This window comes from Vipera berus, assembly GCF_964194415.1.
Source record: "Vipera berus genome assembly, chromosome: 1".
In the NCBI taxonomy this organism is placed as follows: Eukaryota; Metazoa; Chordata; class Lepidosauria; order Squamata; family Viperidae; genus Vipera; species Vipera berus.
In genome coordinates this window covers 34979849-34999620 of record NC_138202.1, presented here as the reverse complement: position 1 = coordinate 34999620, position 19772 = coordinate 34979849, and the positions used below count along the sequence as shown (strand labels likewise).

Sequence of the window (19772 nt, the reverse complement as noted above, 5' to 3'; positions counted from 1 at the left end):
CATTCTACATTCAATTATAATAACTGTACCTATTCTTTATTATATGTCTTGATGGTGCTGTTTACTGCTTAAAACCATTATCTATCTATCTATCTATCTATCTATCTATCTATCTATCTATCTATCTATCACAAAAAACCCTGTTTAAACATCTCATCAATTGTCACATAAAAAGACCTACAGATAATTATTACAGGACATCTAGTGAAAAATCCATCTAATGAAAACCTAAACCCATCCAATGAAAAGAGGAAAAAGCTGCAGCAATAGAGTTGCAAGTTTTATTTCAGAATCATATAGCAAAAGAAAAGGCAATGAGCAGCATCCTGATGCACTATGAAGCATTTTTTAAAAACATCTTACTTTTTTTCTCAAGCACTACAGCAATTTTTAGCACATCCAGATATTTCAGAATGAAGTAATAAACAGTTGGAACTTAGGGTAGATATCACCTAATTCTCCACTACCGATGTCAAAAAGATCTATAAAATCTATAAGCTTCTATACTTCCTCTATTAGGGAATGATTAAGCCCCCACTCCCCCAAAAATTTCATCTGCTTATTTAATTATTAGCATATTTATATGGCCACTCATGTTAACCAGATAACTCTGGGCAGCTTATAAAACATATAATAAAAACACCACATCAAAGCATTATAGCAACATCACATTAACAATTGAGGCTCCTCACATATTTAACAGTATAAAACAGAACACACTAACATTATGGCTTTTTCCTGTTTTGGGAATGCATATGCAATGGGACGGAAGATATACAGTATATAGCAGTGATGGCGAACCTTTTAAAGACCGAGTGTCCAAACTGCAACCGAAAACCCACTTATTTATCATTGGGTGCTAGATGGGCGTGGCCCTTTGGGTGGGTGTGACCCATTGGGTGGGCATGGCCAATTGGGTGGGCATGGCTGCAGTGGTAACGGCAGACTGGGTGGGACTAAAAAGTTCAATCAATCAATCAATTCCAACTTTGCAAGAACTTTTTTTTCCCACAAGAAGTTGAAATTGATTGATTGAACCTTTTTTTTTTGCACATGGCAGCGGAGGCCTAAAGCAAAAAGGTTTTATAAAACCCAGCGGAAGGCCTAGGACTGGGGCGACGGCACACGTGCCCACAGAGAGAGCTCTGCGTGCCGCCTGTGGCACCCGTGCCATAGGTTCGCCACCATGGGTATATAGTATATAATGGGAATAAAGTGTAAGAGAGGCAGTGGCAACACAGGAAATGGTGAGGTGAGGTAATGTTCAGCAAATCACTGAAACTTCCACTTTTTCCTCAACTCAGCAAGAGCCCTGATGGCACAGTGGTTAGAATATAATATTGCAGGCAAACTCCGCCCACAGCCCGGAGTTTGATCCTGATAGGGCTCAAGGTTGACTCAGCTTTCGATCCTTCCAAGGTTGGTAAAATGAGGACCCAGATTGTTGGGAACAATATGCAAATAATGCTTACATTTTAAAATGCTCAAGAGTGCTGTAAAGCTTGATCGGGCAGTATATAAGTCTACGTGCTATCACTATTGCCTTTCCATGATGAATGTCGCAAGAGCAGTGAATTATGAAGAGGGTTATCAGGCTTGCCCATAAGGAGTTTAATCACTGCCAACATTTAATTGGACTGTGGCAATAGGATCAGCCAAACTGGCAATGGAGCCGATTCCTGATAAGATTCCAGATTTATATGTTAAAACAGAGAAGGAATGGATAAGGAATTAATTTCATGTTAAACTGATACTTGGCACTATGGCTAGTACCAAGGGGAAGTCCAATGGTTTCATTGGGGGGGGGGTTATATGCAAAATTCATTTATTGTTTCAAGGAACCCTGGTAGAATACTGATGAATTAATAAAAAAAATGTTGGCTTATAGACAATTCATATTATCTCTTTCAGTGAGCTCATGACAAATGTATTTCTAGTTAACAAAGTTTTAGGGATTCAGCAATAAATAATGCATTACAATTGAATAATCTTAATATTTTAGTAGAATTACTAATTAACCATTTGTAATACAATGTATACCTTCTGAGTTTTGTTGCTGAAATGATTGTTAGGGATATTTTTAAAAATATGGCAAAAATGAAACTTGACGCATCGTTTATATTCTTAGAGACAACAGTTATCAGACTAGAAAAAAACAACTTTATTTTACCACTAGTATCTGTCTTTGGACATAGCTTAGTGATAAAACACAAAGTTCACATGGAGAAAATCTGACTCCTAGTATAAAATACTTTCAAGTCAAAGTGCTAAATTCATGAACACATTGTGTAAATTTCTTGGTAACAAGAGGACATGAAACAGTTTTATATTTCCAAGTTTGTTTCATTAACGCTGTCCTCACCATTATAAGCAATGGGAGACTCATATTTGTTCAAAGGAAATTATTTTTGGGCAGCACATGTTTTAATAGGAATGTATACAACAAAGATTCCCCTTTCTACAATTATTGTGTCCAGTATCTTTTTTGCTCTAATGAAACTTTTAAGTGAAAACAGGGTAATTTTTATATTTTGTTGTTGTTGTTGTTGTTAGTTGCGAAGTCGTGTCCGACCCATCGCGACCCTATGGACAATGTTCCTCCAGGCCTCCCTGTCCTCCACCATCTTCTGGAGTCCATTTAAGCTGACACCTACTGCTTCAGTGACTCCATCCAGCCACCTCATTCTCTGTCATCCCCTTCTTCTATTGCCCTCAATCTTTCCCAGCATTAGGCTCTTCTCCAGTGAGTCCTTCCTTCTCATTAGGTGGCCAAAGTATTTGAGTTTTAGCTTCAGGATCTGGCCTTCTAAAGAGCAGTCAGGGTTGATCTCCTCTAGGACTGACCGGTTTGATCGCCTTGCAGTCCAAGGAACTCGCAGGAGTCTTCTCCAGCACCATAGTTCAAAGGCTTCAATTCTTTGGCGCTCAGCCTTTCTTATGGTCCAGCTTTCACTGCCATACATTGCAACTGGGAAGACCATAGCCTTGACTATACGCACTTTTGTTGACAGGGTGATGTCTCTGCTTTTTAGTGTGCTGTCTAGATTTGCCATGGCTTTCCTCCCAAGGAGCAAGCGTCTTTTAATTTCTTGGCTACAGTCCCCATCTGCAGTGATCTTGGAGCCCAGGAAAATAAAATCTGTCACTACCTCCATTTCTTCCCCATCTATTTGCCAGGAATTGAGAGGGCCAGATGCCATGATCTTGGTTTTCTTAATGTTTAGTTTCAACCCAAGTTTTGCACTCTCCTTCTTCACCCGCAACAAGAGGCTCTTTAGTTCTTCTTCACTTTCTGCCATTAGAGTGGTATCATCTGCATATCTTAGGTTGTTGATGTTTCTTCCGGCAATCTTAATTCCAACTTTTGATTCATCTAGCCCTGCCTTTCTCATAATGTGCTCTGCATATAAGTTAAATAGGCAAGGCGACAGTATACAGCCTTGACGGACTCCTTTCCCAATTTTGAACCAATCAGTGGTTCCGTGTCCAGTTCTCACTGTTGCTTCTTGGCCTGCATATAGATTTCTCAAGAGACAAATAAGATGGTCTGGTATGCCCATCTCTTTAAGGACTTGCCAGAGTTTGTTATGATCCACACAATCAAAGGCTTTAGCATAGTCAATGAAGCAGAAGTAGATGTTTTTCTGGAACTCTCTAGCTTTCTCCATGATCCAGCGTATGTTAGCAATTTGATCTCTAGTTCCTCTGCCTCTTTGAAATCCTGCCTGTACTTCTGGTAGTTCTCGATCCACATACTGCTGGAGTCTAGCTTGTAGGATTTTAAGCATAACTTTACTAGCATGAGAAATGAGTGCAATGGTGCGATAGTTTGAACATTCTTTGGCACTGCCTTTCTTTGGAATTGGAATGTAAACTGATCTTTTCCAATCCTGTGGCCACTGTTGAGTTTTCCAAATTTGCTGGCAAATTGACTGTAGCACTTTTACTGCATCGTCTTTTAAGATTTTGAATAGCTCAGCTGGAATACTGTCACCTCCACTAGCTTTGTTGTTGCTCAGCTTTTCTAAGGCCCACTTCACTTCACATTCTAGGATGTCTGGCTCAAGGTCAGTGACCACCTCATTGTGATTATCAGGGACGTTAAGCTCATTCTTGTATAGTTCTTGTGTAATTTTGCCACCTCTTCTTAATCTCTTCTGCCTCTGTTAGGTCCCTGCCATTTTGGTCCTTTATCATGCCCATTTTTGCATGAAACGTTCCTTTCATCTCTCCAATTTTCTTGAAAAGATCTCTGGTCCTCCCTATTCTATTGTTTTCTTCTATTTCTTTGCATTGTTCATTTAAGAAGGCATTCTTATCTCTTCTAGCTATTCTTTGGAATTCTGCATTTAATTGGGCATATCTTTCTTTTTCTCCCTTGCCTTTCGCTTCCCTCCTTTCCTCAGCTATTTGCAAAGCTTCCTCAGACAGCCATTTTGCTTTCTTGCATTTCTTTTTCTTTGGGTTGGTTTTGGTTGCTACCTGTTGTACAATGTTGCGAACCTCTGTCCATAGTTCTTCAGGCACTCTGTCTATCAGATCTAATTCCTTAAATCTATTTGTTACCTCTACTGTATATTCAACAGGGATATGATTTAATTCATACCTGACTGGCCTAGCGCTTTTCCCTACTTTCTTTAATTTAAGCCTAAACTTTGCAACAAGAAGCTCATGGTCTGAGCCACAGTCAGCTCCTGGTCTTGTTTTTACTGACTGTATAGAGCTTCTCCATCTTTGGCTGCAGAGCATATAGTCAATCTGATTTCTGTGTTGACCGTCTGGTGATGTCCATGTGTAAAGCCGTCTCTTGGGTTGTTGGAAAAGAGTGTTTGCTATGACCATCGTATTCTCTTGACAAAATTCTATCAGCCTGTGCCCTGCTTCATTTTGTACTCCAAGGCCAAACTTGCCTGTTATTCCAGTTATCTTTTGGCTTCCTACTTTAGCATTCCAATCCCCCATGATGATAAGGACATCATTTTTTGGTGTTACTTCTATAAGGTGCTGTAGGGCTTCATAGAACCGGTCAATTTCATCCTCTTCAGCACCAGTGGTTGGGGCATAGACTTGGACTACTGTGATATTGAATGGTTTGCCTTGGGTTTGAACTGAGATCATTCTGTCATTTTGGGGATTGTACCCCAGTATTGCTTTTCCTATTTTTTTATTGACTATGAAGGCTACTCCATTTCTTCTGAGGGATTCTTGCCCGCAGTAGTATACCTGATGGTTATCTGAATTAAATTCACCCATTCCTGTCCATTTTAGTTCGCTGATACCTAAGATGTCGACGTTTAGTCTTGTCATCTCTTGTTTGACCACGTCCAGCTTTCCTTGATTCATGGATCTTACATTCCAGGTTCCTATGGAGAAAAAATCTTTACAGCATCGGACTTTCCTTTCACCACCAGACATATCCACAGCTGAGCGTCCTTTCGGCTTTGGCCCAGTCGCTTCATTCTTTCTGGCGCTACTAGTACTAGCCCTCTGCTCTTCCCCAGTAGCATATTGGACACCTTCCGACCTGAGGGGCTCATCTTCCAGCGTCATATCGTTTTGCCTTTTGGTTCTGTCCATAGGGTTTTCATGGCAAAGATACTGGAGTGGTTTGCCATTTCCTTCTCCAGTGGATCACGTTTTGTCAGAACTCTCTGCTATGACCTTTCCGTCTTGGGTGGCCCTGCACGGCATAGCTCATAGCTTCATTGAATTACGCAAGCCCCTTCGCCACGACAAGGCAGTAATCCATGAAGGGGAATTTTTATATATTTTCCCTCAAATATCAAGAGCAAGATCAGTATACAAAATCATGAGTGCTAAAAATCAGTGCCTATCTGTCTCTTTACCACCTTGTTCCCCAAGATGTTATTTTATTTATATTCATATTTCTAGACAATTAATTTCAACCAGCTGTCACCCAGTTTAAACTTCATAGGTTGAGCATAACATTGTAGTTAATTTTTGTTCAGTGTCTTTATTTTAATATATATTTGAGGGTCATTAAAATTTATTTCTAGAATTAATACTGGTGTCTTGCAAAGTAAACTTGCTACCGTAGTTTCCAGCATATAAGACGACTTTTTAACCCATGAAATTCTTCTCAAAAGTCAGGGGTCGTCTTATAGTCTTATACGCCGGGTGCTGAAACTTTAGGGACAGGGCTGGCTGGAAAACCTGGAGCGGATCTTCCATTTAGTCTGCGCAGGGAAAGCGGGACCAATTGGAGTAGAAGCTGCAGTCTGTGATTTTTTACAGGCTGGGGTCTGGGCTTCTTTCCTTCTAAAGTTGAAGAGCAGCTGTAGGCAGGTGGGGAATGCAAGAGCAACTTGAAAGGCAGGTGGGGAATGCATAGCCAGAGCAGCAGCTTAGCTCTAAGGACACATTTGACTCAGGAACTGGGCGAGCTGGCTGGAAAACCTGGAGCGGATCTCCCATTTGGTCTTTTTTTTTTAAATCCCATTTATATCCCGCCCTTCTCCGAAGACTCAGGGCGGCTTACAATTTAAAGCACAAATCAATGTGCTTAGCAATAGCCTTCATTCTATGTATATGCCTGCTTATTAGAGCTTTCACCCCACCCACCCCACAAGCAGCATTATTACAAAGTCAGCTTATTGCTCCCAACAATCTGAGTCCTCATTTTACCTACCTCGGAAGGATGGAAGGCTGACTCAACCTTGAGCCTGGTGGGATGAGAACCTGCACTAATTGCAGGCAGCTGGTGTTACTTAAGGCTCTGCGCAGGGAAAGCTTTAGAGTGAATTAGGAAAAGTGAAAAAGTGAATTAGGAAAATAGGAAATGGTTGCTGGAATTGGGTATGTGTAGTTTAACGAAGAGAAGGGTGAGGGGTGACATGATAGCAGTGATCCAATATCTCAGGGGCTGCCACAAAGAAGAGGGAGCCAAGCTATTCTCCAAAGCACCTGAAAGCAGGACAAGAAGCAATGGATGGAAACTAGTCAAGGAGAGAAGCAACCTAGAACTAAGGAGAAACTTCCTGACAGTTAGAACAATTAACCAGTGGAACAACCTGCCTCCAGAAGTGGTGAATGCTCCAACACTGGAAGTTTTTAAGAAGAGACTGGACAGCCATTTGTCTAAAATGGTATAGGGTTTCCTGCCTTAGCAGGGGGTTGGACTAGATGACCTCCAAGGTCCCTTCCAACTTCTTATTATTATTATTATTATTATTATTATTATTATTATTATTATTATTATTATTATTATTAAAGTTTAATCCACTTGCACTGTTTTATGTTTACATGTTTGATGACAAACAGCCTTATGTTTATAAGTGACAGTTTTCCTACTAAGTACCTGCATGTCATAAGCATTTGAATTAAAATTACCATATTAAAATCAAATCTGATGTTTTTTAATTTTTATTTGGTGTGCGTTGGAAGAGGGGTAGTCTTATACGGCGAGTATAGCCCAAGCCCTATAATTTAACAGGAAATGTAGGGGGTCGTCTTATACGCCCAGTCGTCTTATACGCCGGAAAATACGGTAAATGGAAAATGGAACTGATTAACCAGTTTCTACACAATTAGAAAGATACAAAGAAATTATCTTCATTGTTCTCAAATTGACATAACATTAGGTTAATATGAAACTAAAACACTGTAGTCAGCTGAGCAGCCAGAAATGCTACTCCTCTATAAGTAGTTCCTTTTTTTTATTTTTCAAACTTTAATATTCTATGGAATTGATTTCAAAAGCCAGAATCTATGGAAGTGAAAATAGTTGTTGATTTAATGATGATGATGAGGAGGAGGAGGAGGATGATGATGATGATGATGATAATGAGGAGGAGGAGGAGGAGGAGGAGGAGGAGGAGGAGGAAGGGACCCTGTAGGTCATGAAAATGAAGTGTTTTGTACCCTTGTGGTCAAGAACATGAAAAAAATGCTACATCCAACAGTAGGAGTACAGATGTAAAAATTATAACATTGCTCAGTAGAATGGACTCCCCCCATATAGCTCTGCCAAAATCTGTTATGTTCTAGAATATATTTTGAGGCATTAGGGATCAACAGAGAAGACAAATATAGTGGCTAAGGTGTTGAAGTAAAACTAGGGAGACCAGATTAAAATGCACTGTCTGCCATGGAAGCTTACTGGGTAATTTGGGACTAGTAAATTACTCTCAGTTCCACCTACCTCACAGTGTATGGGGAATGGGGAAAAATTAGGGGAGGCAGCACTATGTATGTCCTGAGCTCCTAAAGAAATGATAGGGTACAACTCTAACAAACAAATATTAATCTGCTAATGCTGTAAGGCAGTGAATCCTTGGTACTCTCTGAGCTTGACTGTTTGCTTGCAGATTTCATTACTCAATTAGGCAGCATCATCAGTACTAATGAAATTGGGGTTTGCTCCCTGTTTATATATTATGGCTTCTCCTGCCACTATTGGCGGAAGTTAATTTTCTCCTCAATAGGTGCTTGTTCAGAGTATTGTTTTCTGCTTAATTATTTGTCTGGATTTTATACTAGGAATAAGATTTTTTTTATATATATCTGAAGTTTGTTGCTGGAGAGGCTGAGTTCTGGTCTTTTTGTTTAATTCTTAGCATTTGAGGGATAATGTCTTTGAGGAGACATTGGAAAACAGAGGTAAAGATATAAAAGACAATTAAGGGAAATGGCAAAAAGGATACAGATTTGTTAGATATTAAGAGAAGTGCATAATAAGAAGAAAGCGAAAGCAGTGGGAAACCAGGAAAAAGAAAGGCCTGCTTTCAAGATTCTTTCTTTAGAATGGCTGGGATGACCTTTTAAACAGTATAGTTCAAAAGGAATTATAAAAACAGGGAGGCCTGAATATTTAAGTCTTAACTGAAATTGAGAAACTTATATAAAACTCAGAACATTTTGGGGCTTATTTATAAGTTATTGAAATAGATTTGGAAACCAAGCAAGTTATAGACTTTTATGATTAAATGGAGGCAGAATTTAAAGGGAACAATAATGGAAATACCAACAGAAGATAAATATTATATCTGCTATGAATATTACATTTAGAGAAAGCTGCTATAAAAAGATTTACCATTGGTATATTACCCTGCTGCTGACTGTTAAGATACAGGTAGTCCTTGACATAAAACTATTCTTTCAGTGATCAAAAGTTATAACAGCACTGCAAAAAAGTGATGTATGATCGATCCTCACACTTCACATCACAGCATCCCCTTGGTCAGGGGTAGGCAACCTTGGCTCTTTTATGACTCGTGGATGTCGACTCCCAGAATTCCTGAGCTGGCTTAGGACACATTCCTGGCTCAGGAATTCTGCTCAGGAATTCTGGGAGTTGAAGTCCACGAGTCATAAAAGAGCCAAGGTTGCCTACCTGCCCTTGGTCATGTGATCAAAATTCAAAGCACTTGACAACTGACATGTATTTACAATGGTTGCAGTGTTTCATTTACAATTTTCCCAGTCAGTTTCCAACAGGGAAAGTCAATAGAGGAAACTGGATTCACCTAACAACTGCATTATTTGACTTAATTGTGGCAAAAAAAGATTGTAAAATCAAGCACCATGCACTTAAATTCATTCCCTTGTCTAGCAACAAAAAATCCAGTTCCCATTTTGGTCATAAATCAACTCATTTTCTAAAAAAACTGTTGGAATGCAATATTCAGGTCATATCATTTTTTTTCATATTTGCTGACAATGCTATAAACCCCAACAAATGATACATCTGCTAAATGTTGACAACAATTTAATGGCACATAATCAAAAAAGACTATCAGTACATTCTTGGATTACCATTAAATATCCCAATCCTATTCCTTGGATGAAATTAATCTTAGTATCATTCAAAGCAAATAAATATTCTTGACTATGTTATACAAGACATAGCCATATATAATCTACAAAACTATCTTAAAACTAATTCCAACTTTCTATCACAACTATTTTGCCATGCAGTTGGCTACTATCAAAGTTTACTTAGAGACAACTAAACTGTCACTGACAATTCTATTACTGTTTAATTTTACATGTGTATGTTTGCCTTTTCAGAAATATGATAGATATATGATGGAGACGTTTCAATACCTTAGTGAAAATAAATATACAGATTTACTTTATAAAATATTGAAGTATATGGGTTCATGTGTTAATTTTCATTTTCCGATGGCCCTTGAGAAATGAAACAGCTTTGGACAGCCCAACACTATTATGTACATCCTTGGAAAATGTCATCCTAAAGTAGGGGTGTCAAACCGTTGGCCTGCGGGCCGAACATGTCATGGAAGCTGCACCCACCCCATTGCCGGCAATGGCAAAACAGTCCCAATACGCTGCGCGACATCACGTGATGTCGCAAGTTTAACATGTCTGTCCTAAAGTATTTGCCTCCCAAGCCCTCCTTTCCTTTAGACAAAATTATGTTTGTTAATTTGGCTGCAGATTGTTTTGAAAGGGATTTCACTTATATCAGTGATCAAATTAATAGCGTAAGAATCTGCTAGATCTAGCATTTTATTTGATATGCGAGCAGTTATAGCTGCTAAAAGCAGCTTTATCACTCTATGCATTGCAGCCTTACTACAAAAATCAGACCTAGTCTCTATTATTCTTGTTCTATTCATGCACAGAATAGGCTACTGTAAAGTTCTTTACTTGGGATTGCTTTTAAAGATAGTTCTGGAACAAATGAACAAAATGCAAGCATCAGAAACCTTGACAGTGCTTTCAATAATCAGAGTACATTGTGTTTCAGCTGAATCAGTTATTTATCCATTACAAAACTCATTTATTCATTTTAAAGATGGAAGTGGGCCAAGACCAATGTCCCTTTATACACTCCCTTCATCTGTATGAACATGCCCAAGCTTTAAGATTAGAACTGAAAGGGATGTACACAGAAGACTGGATCTTCTTGATAGTAACTGAAGATTGGAATACTCTATTCTGAGAGATTTGGCAGGGTCCCCTTGTTTTGATTTCATAAGGGCTATTAGAAAATCTTTATTGAGACAAACAGTTGATGTGAAATCCATGGCTATTATTAAGGACTTAAAATAGATTCTTATGTTGTCTATTTCTTCCTGTTATTTAGTTTTTATTAGTTATATGTGATAATAAAGCAACAAGCTGATTCCTAGTCTATTAAACAATATCAAATGAAAGTAAAATATCACAAAATACTTTACATTCCTTTATAAAACTCTTATTAGTATGACTAAGTTACTCATTGCAATACACAATTGTAGAAGCGTGCATCACTTGGATCAAAAGCAAGCAACAGTGCTTCAGAACAACCTTGCTATAATATCAGATAACATCTTAAAACAGCCTAGCAAGAGCTTCAATGCTACCTCCAAGGCATCCTTCTCCAATTCAGATCGAAATACATATCTTTATACAGCACATCTTTATTCATTTGTTTAAAAAAGGCAAAGATAAAATCCCCATTAAGATCTGAAGGAATACATTGTATAAATGTAATAATAATTCCATTAGGGCTTGCTGATGTGCCTTTCATGCTCTTCTCAAAAATAGCTGTCCATGTATATCGACAGAAAATCAAATCTGATCCAATGTAAATAGTTTGAAGAAAAGATTGTGAAGTAAAGATCATTAAAGTATTTCAACCAAATCAGATGCAATTACTTATTTAGTGGTTTACTAAGGTAAGTTTAATTCTGTGAAATATGAAAACCTATTTGCACACTGAAAACTGCAATTAGAAAACAAGCATTGTTCTTCACACTGCACTTACATAATCTTCAGGCAAAACCAACTTCTATGTTCAAAGCACCATTCTTGGACTAAGGAACGCTTGTTAGTCATACCATTATTGTCATAGATGTATACAATATTACTATCACTTTTAAAAATGTAGTACTAAAACTACTTACATCAACTGCATCTCAAGACAGAAAAAAGACAAAGATGAAATAGATGACATCCCACAGCATATTTAACATTCAAATTTCCTACTAAGTCCAAAAGGAGGGCATGTTCTTAACATGTGTAATACAATTCCCTCTTAACAGCTTTTTAACTTGTCACTTTCACCTTTAACCTTCTTAGGGTTCTAGAATTTTACATCTTGTATTCTATCGCTCATTGCTATATAATGCTTTACTAACAGAGTTTGATGTTTACTTCAGTTTAAATGAATTGTTGGAAATAGGTTTAACAACCCTAAATATGATGCTTTACCATATGGGAACTTACAACATTCAAGCCTACCAGTGATTTTGCATAATTTCTACTCTGGTATCGTGTTATTTTGCGTACTTTAATACTATTGATCATAAGCACAATCAGTTATATTTAATACTAAACATCAAGATTTAATAATAAATATTTTACTTGCAAGAAGATAGCTATTGTTAAATTAAAGATATAATTAATTTTGTACCTTTTTATACTTTTAATTCTCTGCACAACCTTTCTAGAATACTTCATTCACTGGATGCCTCAAGATTAGTGCTTGTCTAGAAAAGGCCCTAAAACCTGGGCCATTTGTTTTGTCTCAATAACTAAAGCTTTCCTGTGGTACATAGTAGCTTTCAAATATCAAGGTGTTAACACCTACATAATTTTTCCTTCATGTGTCTGTCATACAGTTGTTCACTATGCTAACCTAAATATATATATAAATACTTATTACTATTGTTACTATAATAAAAAAATCTCTGCGGAATATTAACCAATTGTTCAAGCTACATAAGTAAAGCCTTACAGTATTGCTTTCCCAAATAATAAAGTTATAAGAAGAGTCAATATCTACTTGATGGTGCATAATCAGTTAGTAACTTTTAAAACTAGTTCTGGAAATTCAAAAGGTTAATAGAAGGTGGATTAAATCCTCTCAACTTTCTCTTAGTAGATATGGAGGGAATGGTCAACTTAAAAAGAGAGAGACCTGCCAAATGAATCTTACAATATGCCCATGATTTCCACCATAGTTATGAAAGGATGCTGGTTGAGTGTGAGGATAAATGAATAGCCGTCTTTCCAAAGCTTATAGCACTACCTTAACAACCCTGGCTAGAGATTTTGACTATATTGTGCTATTCTGAGACACATTCTTTTGTGCATAACTCTGAATCTGTGTCTTTTCCTATAATCCTAATTTATAATAGCTTTTAAGACTAATGCTCTTGCTTTGATCAAGCTTTTTATCTATAGTTGTCTATACTGTTTATGTTCTCATCTGTGTTGGATTTCTTCCTGCTAACCAGGCTCACGCTCATCATTACATATCTGGATTTGTTGAGAACCTTGGTTTTCTGGATTTAGATCTGAAGGACTTATTTTCCTTCGTGTCTATTTTATTTTTCACATTTCTGAACTATTTATTGAAACAATTTATATAGCTACCCCTCTTGTAGGACAAAACTCTGGGCAGGTAACAGTGACAAAAGCAAAAACAATAAAACAATACAATATACTTCAGATACTAAATATTGCACTTCTGTACAATTGTATATTTCTAATGTTTTAATTCTTAGCAAAGGAATTCATACTCATGACTAGGTCATTAGTCATGTGAATGGTTAGTTTTCTAAACTTGAGCGTACTAATATTTTCTTTTTTTTTCCAAACATGATATCAATACCCACCATTCACTACAAAAGTACTTTTATTTCGAATTCTGCTTCTCTACTAAAAATGGTTATTTAGTTTATATTTCAGTCAACCCACAGTACACGAAACTGATTTGTAGTGAATTAGCCTATTAAATCATTTTGCTTAGAATGTTTGGAATCTTCTAAATCCAAGGCATATACTCTTCTACTAAGCAATCAAACTTTCCCATTGTATGTACCTTGGCAAAAGTTACTGCAACTAATATTGATATCAACATATGAATTAATGTTCAACTATTTCCTAATTCTTCTATAATACAACTCAAATTAAATAATACATGACAAAAATAAAAAAGTATGTGTATTTTTTAAAGGAAAGAAATAATGGTGGTGGTGGTGGTGGTGGTAGCTAAATAGCCATGATAGTATCAAGAGAGTATATCAAAGTTCAGGATTCTGAACTATTTAACATTTCTTTGTTGTTGTCTTGTAAGTGCTATAATATACTAGAGTTATACAATAGCTGGGCCAACCTTAAAGCTAATTCTTGTTTAAATATTAAGGAAATGATCTAAAATATATTTCTTTCTAATAGAAAGGGGCGCAAGCATTCTTTCAATTGTTTGAAAACAAAGCTCATGCATATCTCTGCTTATTAAGCCAGTAATTAAATTGAACTAGTCCAATGTCAGCATTGAGCTTATAAGAATAAAATCAAAATTAGAAAGTATGTTTCTAGAAATAAATTATTTTTGTCATTCAGAACAAATTAAGTCTCTAAAATGGAGCACAGCAATTTATATACATCAACTGCTTATATACTGTAAATATTTAAAAAATCCACCAAGATTAAAGTATACTTTATATCTGCCACAAAACTAATCAATTCTCTGAGCTTTCAAAATAGATGACAGGTAGTGTTCAATTATTCAGTTAAAGGGCTTATTGATGTCAATAGATGACTGCAGGAAGTGAATCCTCTTAGTGGGTTAATGTAAAACAAAAAGCACTGCTCCATTCAGAAATTGAGAGCCAGATGTTCTCACATATTAGTGTTGTACTAAGTATTATTAAGAGCATGTAAAAGATTCCTCCTCGCTTATATTCATATGTATCTCTTCCTGGATATTTTTTTTAAAAAACTCTTGTAATAAAAAGGGTAAGCCCTAATCATGCCTAACTGTAAAGGAAGTGGGTTTATATAACAAGTTTAATTAAAGTTAAATTAATAATTAACCTTACATACTGTAATACAATTAATGTTAGTGTTATAGTTTTGAGTTCCAAAATACGTAGTTTCATGTTCCATGTCATTATTTTACTTTCTATACAGCTTAATAAGTATGCCCTATTCGTAAATTATAGCTGTTAATCTGCAGCTACGTTTTGTAAACCCATGTGTTGTTTCTTATCCTGGTCAGTGATAAAAAAAAATATGCAGATTGAATTTACAAAACAAAGACAAAGTCAGAACTACTCAGTAATCTACCAATTAAAAAAGTGTTTGGTAACTAATAATAATAATAATAATAATAATAATAATAATAATAATAATAATAATAATAATAATAATAATTTTATTTGTATACCGCCCTTCTCCTGAAGGACTCAGGGGGGTGAACAGGGCAATAAATACTAATACAAGAATACAAAAATTAAGAAAAAATTAAACAAAGTGCCCAATACCTTAAAACAATAAGTTAAAATACATTAAAAACAGTAATAAAACCCAAAACCCATTAGGCCAGGCCGGCTTGTTCAAACAAGTAAGTCTTAAGATCCCGTCAGAAGGAGCGAAGGTCGGGCGCCGTCCGGAGCTCAACCGGTAAACAGTTCCACAAATCCGGCGCACCCCCAGAGAAGGACCTCTGAATATTAAGCTGTTATATTCCAAACTCATGCCTCTTTGCAGGCATACTTGTTAAGCTTATTCTCTCTCTCTCTCTCCTCTTTCTCTCTCCCTCTCTTTGCTAAGAATACCTAGGAAGTTTATGTGGAACTCAAAATTTTTACCTAACCTTTGAGGTTAGGAGTAACCTAATGTCTCACAACAGGAGCTATATAAGAACTCTATTTAGACTGCAACAACCCTTAACAACGGAAGAAGGAAACAGAACATCCATATAACTTCCAACAAAATGGATATCCACACAATTTCATCAAAAACTGCTTGACCACTCAACCCAATATAGCACAACCAACACAAGCCATAAAAAGGATAACACTGTCATACATCAAAAACATCTGAGAAACCACCAACAGACGACGAACACATAGAATCAGCACAGCACATAAACCAACTAAAGCACTCCAAAACATCCTGAGTAAACCAAAAAACCCAGCGGATCCAGAAGAAAAAACAGGAGTCTACAACATTACAGTGAAAAGATTGCAATAGCCACTATGCAGGACAAAGAGTCAGCAGAGCACATCCATGAGCACCAATTAGTAGTCAGAAGACATGATGAAAACTCTTTAATTTTACAACATATGGACTTAACCATAGTTTCAACTGGGAAACAGTGACCATCCTAAATCCATGCCAAGTTCAAAAACACTAGAAAATTCCTGGAAGCCTGGCACTTTGACAAATGGCCATCAACAGACACCTAGATATAAACATCTATATACCGTACTTTGCAAAAGAGACAATTAACAAGTCGAAAAGAGAACAAAAAGACCAAAACAACTCCCCATTGGCAATTAATACCCAGATGAACACAGTTTAACACCAAAATTAACATCAGACCAACAACCAAGAAATAAACAATACCCCAATCTAGGAAATGCCAAACAAGCTAACAGTAAGCAGCCCAACCAAAAAAAAATCATCAAGACCACTCCCACCAACCCTGACAGGACAAGCCATTGGAATATAAATTGAGGGCAGACTCCACTCCTTACTAGCACTAATGTTACCTAGTTTGGATAATGTCTACAAGAAAACAACCAAGCTCAGAGAGCACCAAGGACCCATTACTCAAAGGTTTTGTTGGAAAATCAAGTTCTGATTGAGCCTGGTGCTTTGTTTTGCAGCATGCTAACTTCCCATCCATTTTCTACGTCAAAATAATCTAGAAAATAAAATTAGGCAGGAAGGTTACTGAACACTAAAACTAGTGGGATGGAATCTCTCTAGCTTCCGAAAGTCACACTGGGGATTCAGAGCTGTCTTTTCTTTTGACTTATATGCTTGCAAAGGAAGGATATTTTTTTTAAGTTCAGAAAGGGATGGAGAGGTAACAAGCATTTATCTTCCTTCCCTTCCACCTCATTAACCTGTTGCACTGGATTTCCTGGAACCTCCAATATTACAGCACACCAAGAAGGTACATTGTATTCCTCAGTTACTAAAAGTAACACTGATTCCAAATTCTTCATTTCAACTAAATCTAGCTTTGAATTCATCCCACATCTCTCCTAATAGTCCATCTGGCTGTGCTATTAATGGAATCTAATCCCCCCTACCCCCACCCCACCCCCATTAGTCAGAATGACAGTCTGAACTGTCACCTTCAGGATATGAACACTTCCTTCCTACAGCTTTGAATATAAAAGTGTCTTCTGACTTTTCTTCACTTCTCATTTCAGATAAATACAATTTATTTATTTTTGAAAGAGCTGCCTGGGATGTGTTGATTAGTGCCATTATCTTAAATTGACAATAGTGTGCAAGTTCTTCACAAAATCAGCAATTTCTTTTCTAATGCATAGTACTTGTGGACTTAGTTCTCCATTTTTCCTTTTCTGATCAGTAGTGTCTGGAGCTATTCCATATGTTGACAATTTCTGCCTTAAAATAGTGTCTGCTCTGATTTTGCAGAAGCAGTATCTTTCATTCAAATCCTGTTCTCCTCAATTCACCTTTAACCAATACAATACTATTCTAACTTTCCCCTCTTCTTATAAGTTACACAGACTAGCAAATAATTCAAGCTGAATTTATACCATATCTTTTGGGCTTACCATCTCCAAATCATCCAGCTACCATTGAATTCATGCAACTCCTGTTTCTGCAGTTGTAGATCATTATGAATGTTATCAAAAAAAGAAATACTCTCCTAGTTTGGATAATATTTTGGTTCTCCCTTCTTTGTAATTTGATGCTCTCAATGTACATCAGTCATCACTGAGTGAATTTCCTTCATCCTCACTGTTACCACTCCCAAAGTCTCAGAAGAGATATTTCTCACCAAAAATGTCCTTGTCCTGTAAAAGCTTTTAAGACAGAAATTGTTTTCTCTTTGTTCACTGTTGCCACTGAAGTACCCCACTTTATTCCTTAAGTTTTGTTCCAAAGTCTACCATCTCAGTCTCCTAAAAATGAACTTATCCTGGATGATTAGATAACAATTCTCACTCCTCCTGCTACTTCAGCCAATTTGACAGGGGATGCGCTCCTTTTCCCATCCTCCTGTTAATTAACCCAGCAATTCTTCTTTCTCACCTCCCCCAAGCACTATCAGCCAGATCCATCCTTATATACATCTCTGTCTCAGGTTTCCACGAACTACCCAACCCCGATAACCTCAAAGTCCTGTTAACAGAGCAGGCGCTCCCTTTCTCTCGCACGACAAATAGGCTTTTTATTCGTATCCATGCCTACTCAGAAACAAGACGCATTGAGTTCGACCGGGTTCGACCAGAGAGGAAACCCGCCCCTCATTCACAAACCAAAAACCAAGTCGCGATCCGGCAAAAATCCCAATCCGGTCCCCTTACCCTCCCCCACACCTCCTCCTCCTCCTCCTCCTCCTCACCCCACTCGAGGAAGTCGGAGACGAGCCTGTCCCTGCGAAGCGGCGAGTCGCGGCTGCACTCGGTGTAGAGCCCGACCAGGAGATCCAGCAGCCCCTCGACGCTCAGGACGTTTTCGTTGCGCCGGGGCCCGTCCAAGAGCAGCTGCTCCAGCTTCTTCAGCCGCACCTTGGCCGACATGGTGGCGGCGGCGGGTGAGGCGAGCGAGCTGAGCGACTGGTCGGTCAAGGCAGGAGGGAGAGGCCGAGCGAGGCGGAGAGGGAAGGCGAAGAGGAGGAGGAGGAGGAGGAAAGAGCCGCCGCCTCAGGCTCCGGGCAGCGGCGGCGGAGGCATCCGCCTATCCGGGCGCTCCCCTCTCAACGCCTTCCGACGAGCCCAGGGCCCGGCAAGGCTAGGGGCTGCTTCGCCTCCCCGCTACGCCCACATTTTGCGAGGCCTTTCCGAAAAGCTGCTCTTCCAGGCCCGGCTGGTCCATCGGCTGGTCCCTCCCCTTCGGACCCGCCCTCTCACTTCGCCTGGCAACGGCTGAGGAGGAGGAGGAGGAGGAGGAAGAAGAAGATGAAGTCCTGGCTTTCAGTTGCGACGGTCGCCACTGTGAAGGTGGTGCGGCAAAGTCATCCCGCTGGTCAAAGCTACACCCGGCCCCCCCTCCTCCCCAAAGCAGGCCTCCTCTCTCATCCGTCCCCGCCCCCTCGCCACCCCCTCCGGTGCTTGGGAGCAGGATGGAAGGGACTGGGCGAGGGCACTGGAAAAGTGGCCTGAGAAGAAGCCGGAAGGACTTGGTCCTCGCCTCTTGCCGTAGTTCCTAAGGAAACGCTCCCGCTGGCCGTGACCATCCGGGCAACAGGAAGATCAAGGAAGGGATGAGAGCCGCGATGGAACGTAGGGAAGAAACGTTTCGGCAGATTCGCTAGTTGCGCAACCTGGAAGCCCTCGGGAAAAACAAACCAGCCGCTTTCTCGTCACGTATCCAATCCTTCCCTTTGCCAAGTGGATTGAAACAAGCAAGCAAGGCACCGGAATTCCCGTCAGCATATTCGTGGCTCCCACGCCCCAAATGCTTTAGATTTGTTATAACTTCCTACTCGTTCCTGATGAGTGCATCCCGTTTATAAGGAATGGGCTAAACCCAAGCGATTGGGTAAATTTAGCAAATATCGTTTAGATATTCGTGGGTCAGTGCGTTGTGCGAACATGGATTTGATCTTTTATAGCAAAGTAATAACACGGAGTTTATCTATTTCCATACCCCTCCTCACTCCGCAGCTTTCTATGATTCAGCAGCTGAATGAGTGGCTGAGATTTTAACAAACTTATCAAATCCGCCAAAATACGACTAAATGGCATCAAAGTTCATTTTCTGATTTTTGTTGTTAGCTAATTCTGATTTTTGAAGACCGAATCTCGTAGCTCTGATTAAACTAAGAAAGAGTTTCAAAATACATTTTGGGAAACAGA

At 38.6% G+C, this 19772-nt stretch overlaps 1 protein-coding gene across 3 annotated transcripts in view; it reads right to left on the bottom strand.

Moving 5' to 3' along the window:
- The window catches only part of CDC42BPB (CDC42 binding protein kinase beta), a 101968-nt gene extending 82975 nt beyond the window's left edge, over nt 1-18993 (bottom strand). For all 3 annotated transcript variants that reach the window (XM_081343473.1, XM_081343471.1, XM_081343472.1), the window contains exon 1: nt 18317-18993. In XM_081343473.1, the coding sequence (XP_081199599.1) occupies nt 18317-18494 (178 nt within the window). In that variant the 5' untranslated portion in view covers nt 18495-18993. The remainder of the gene's footprint in view (nt 1-18316) is intronic.
- Between the last annotated feature and the right edge of the window lie 779 nt (nt 18994-19772).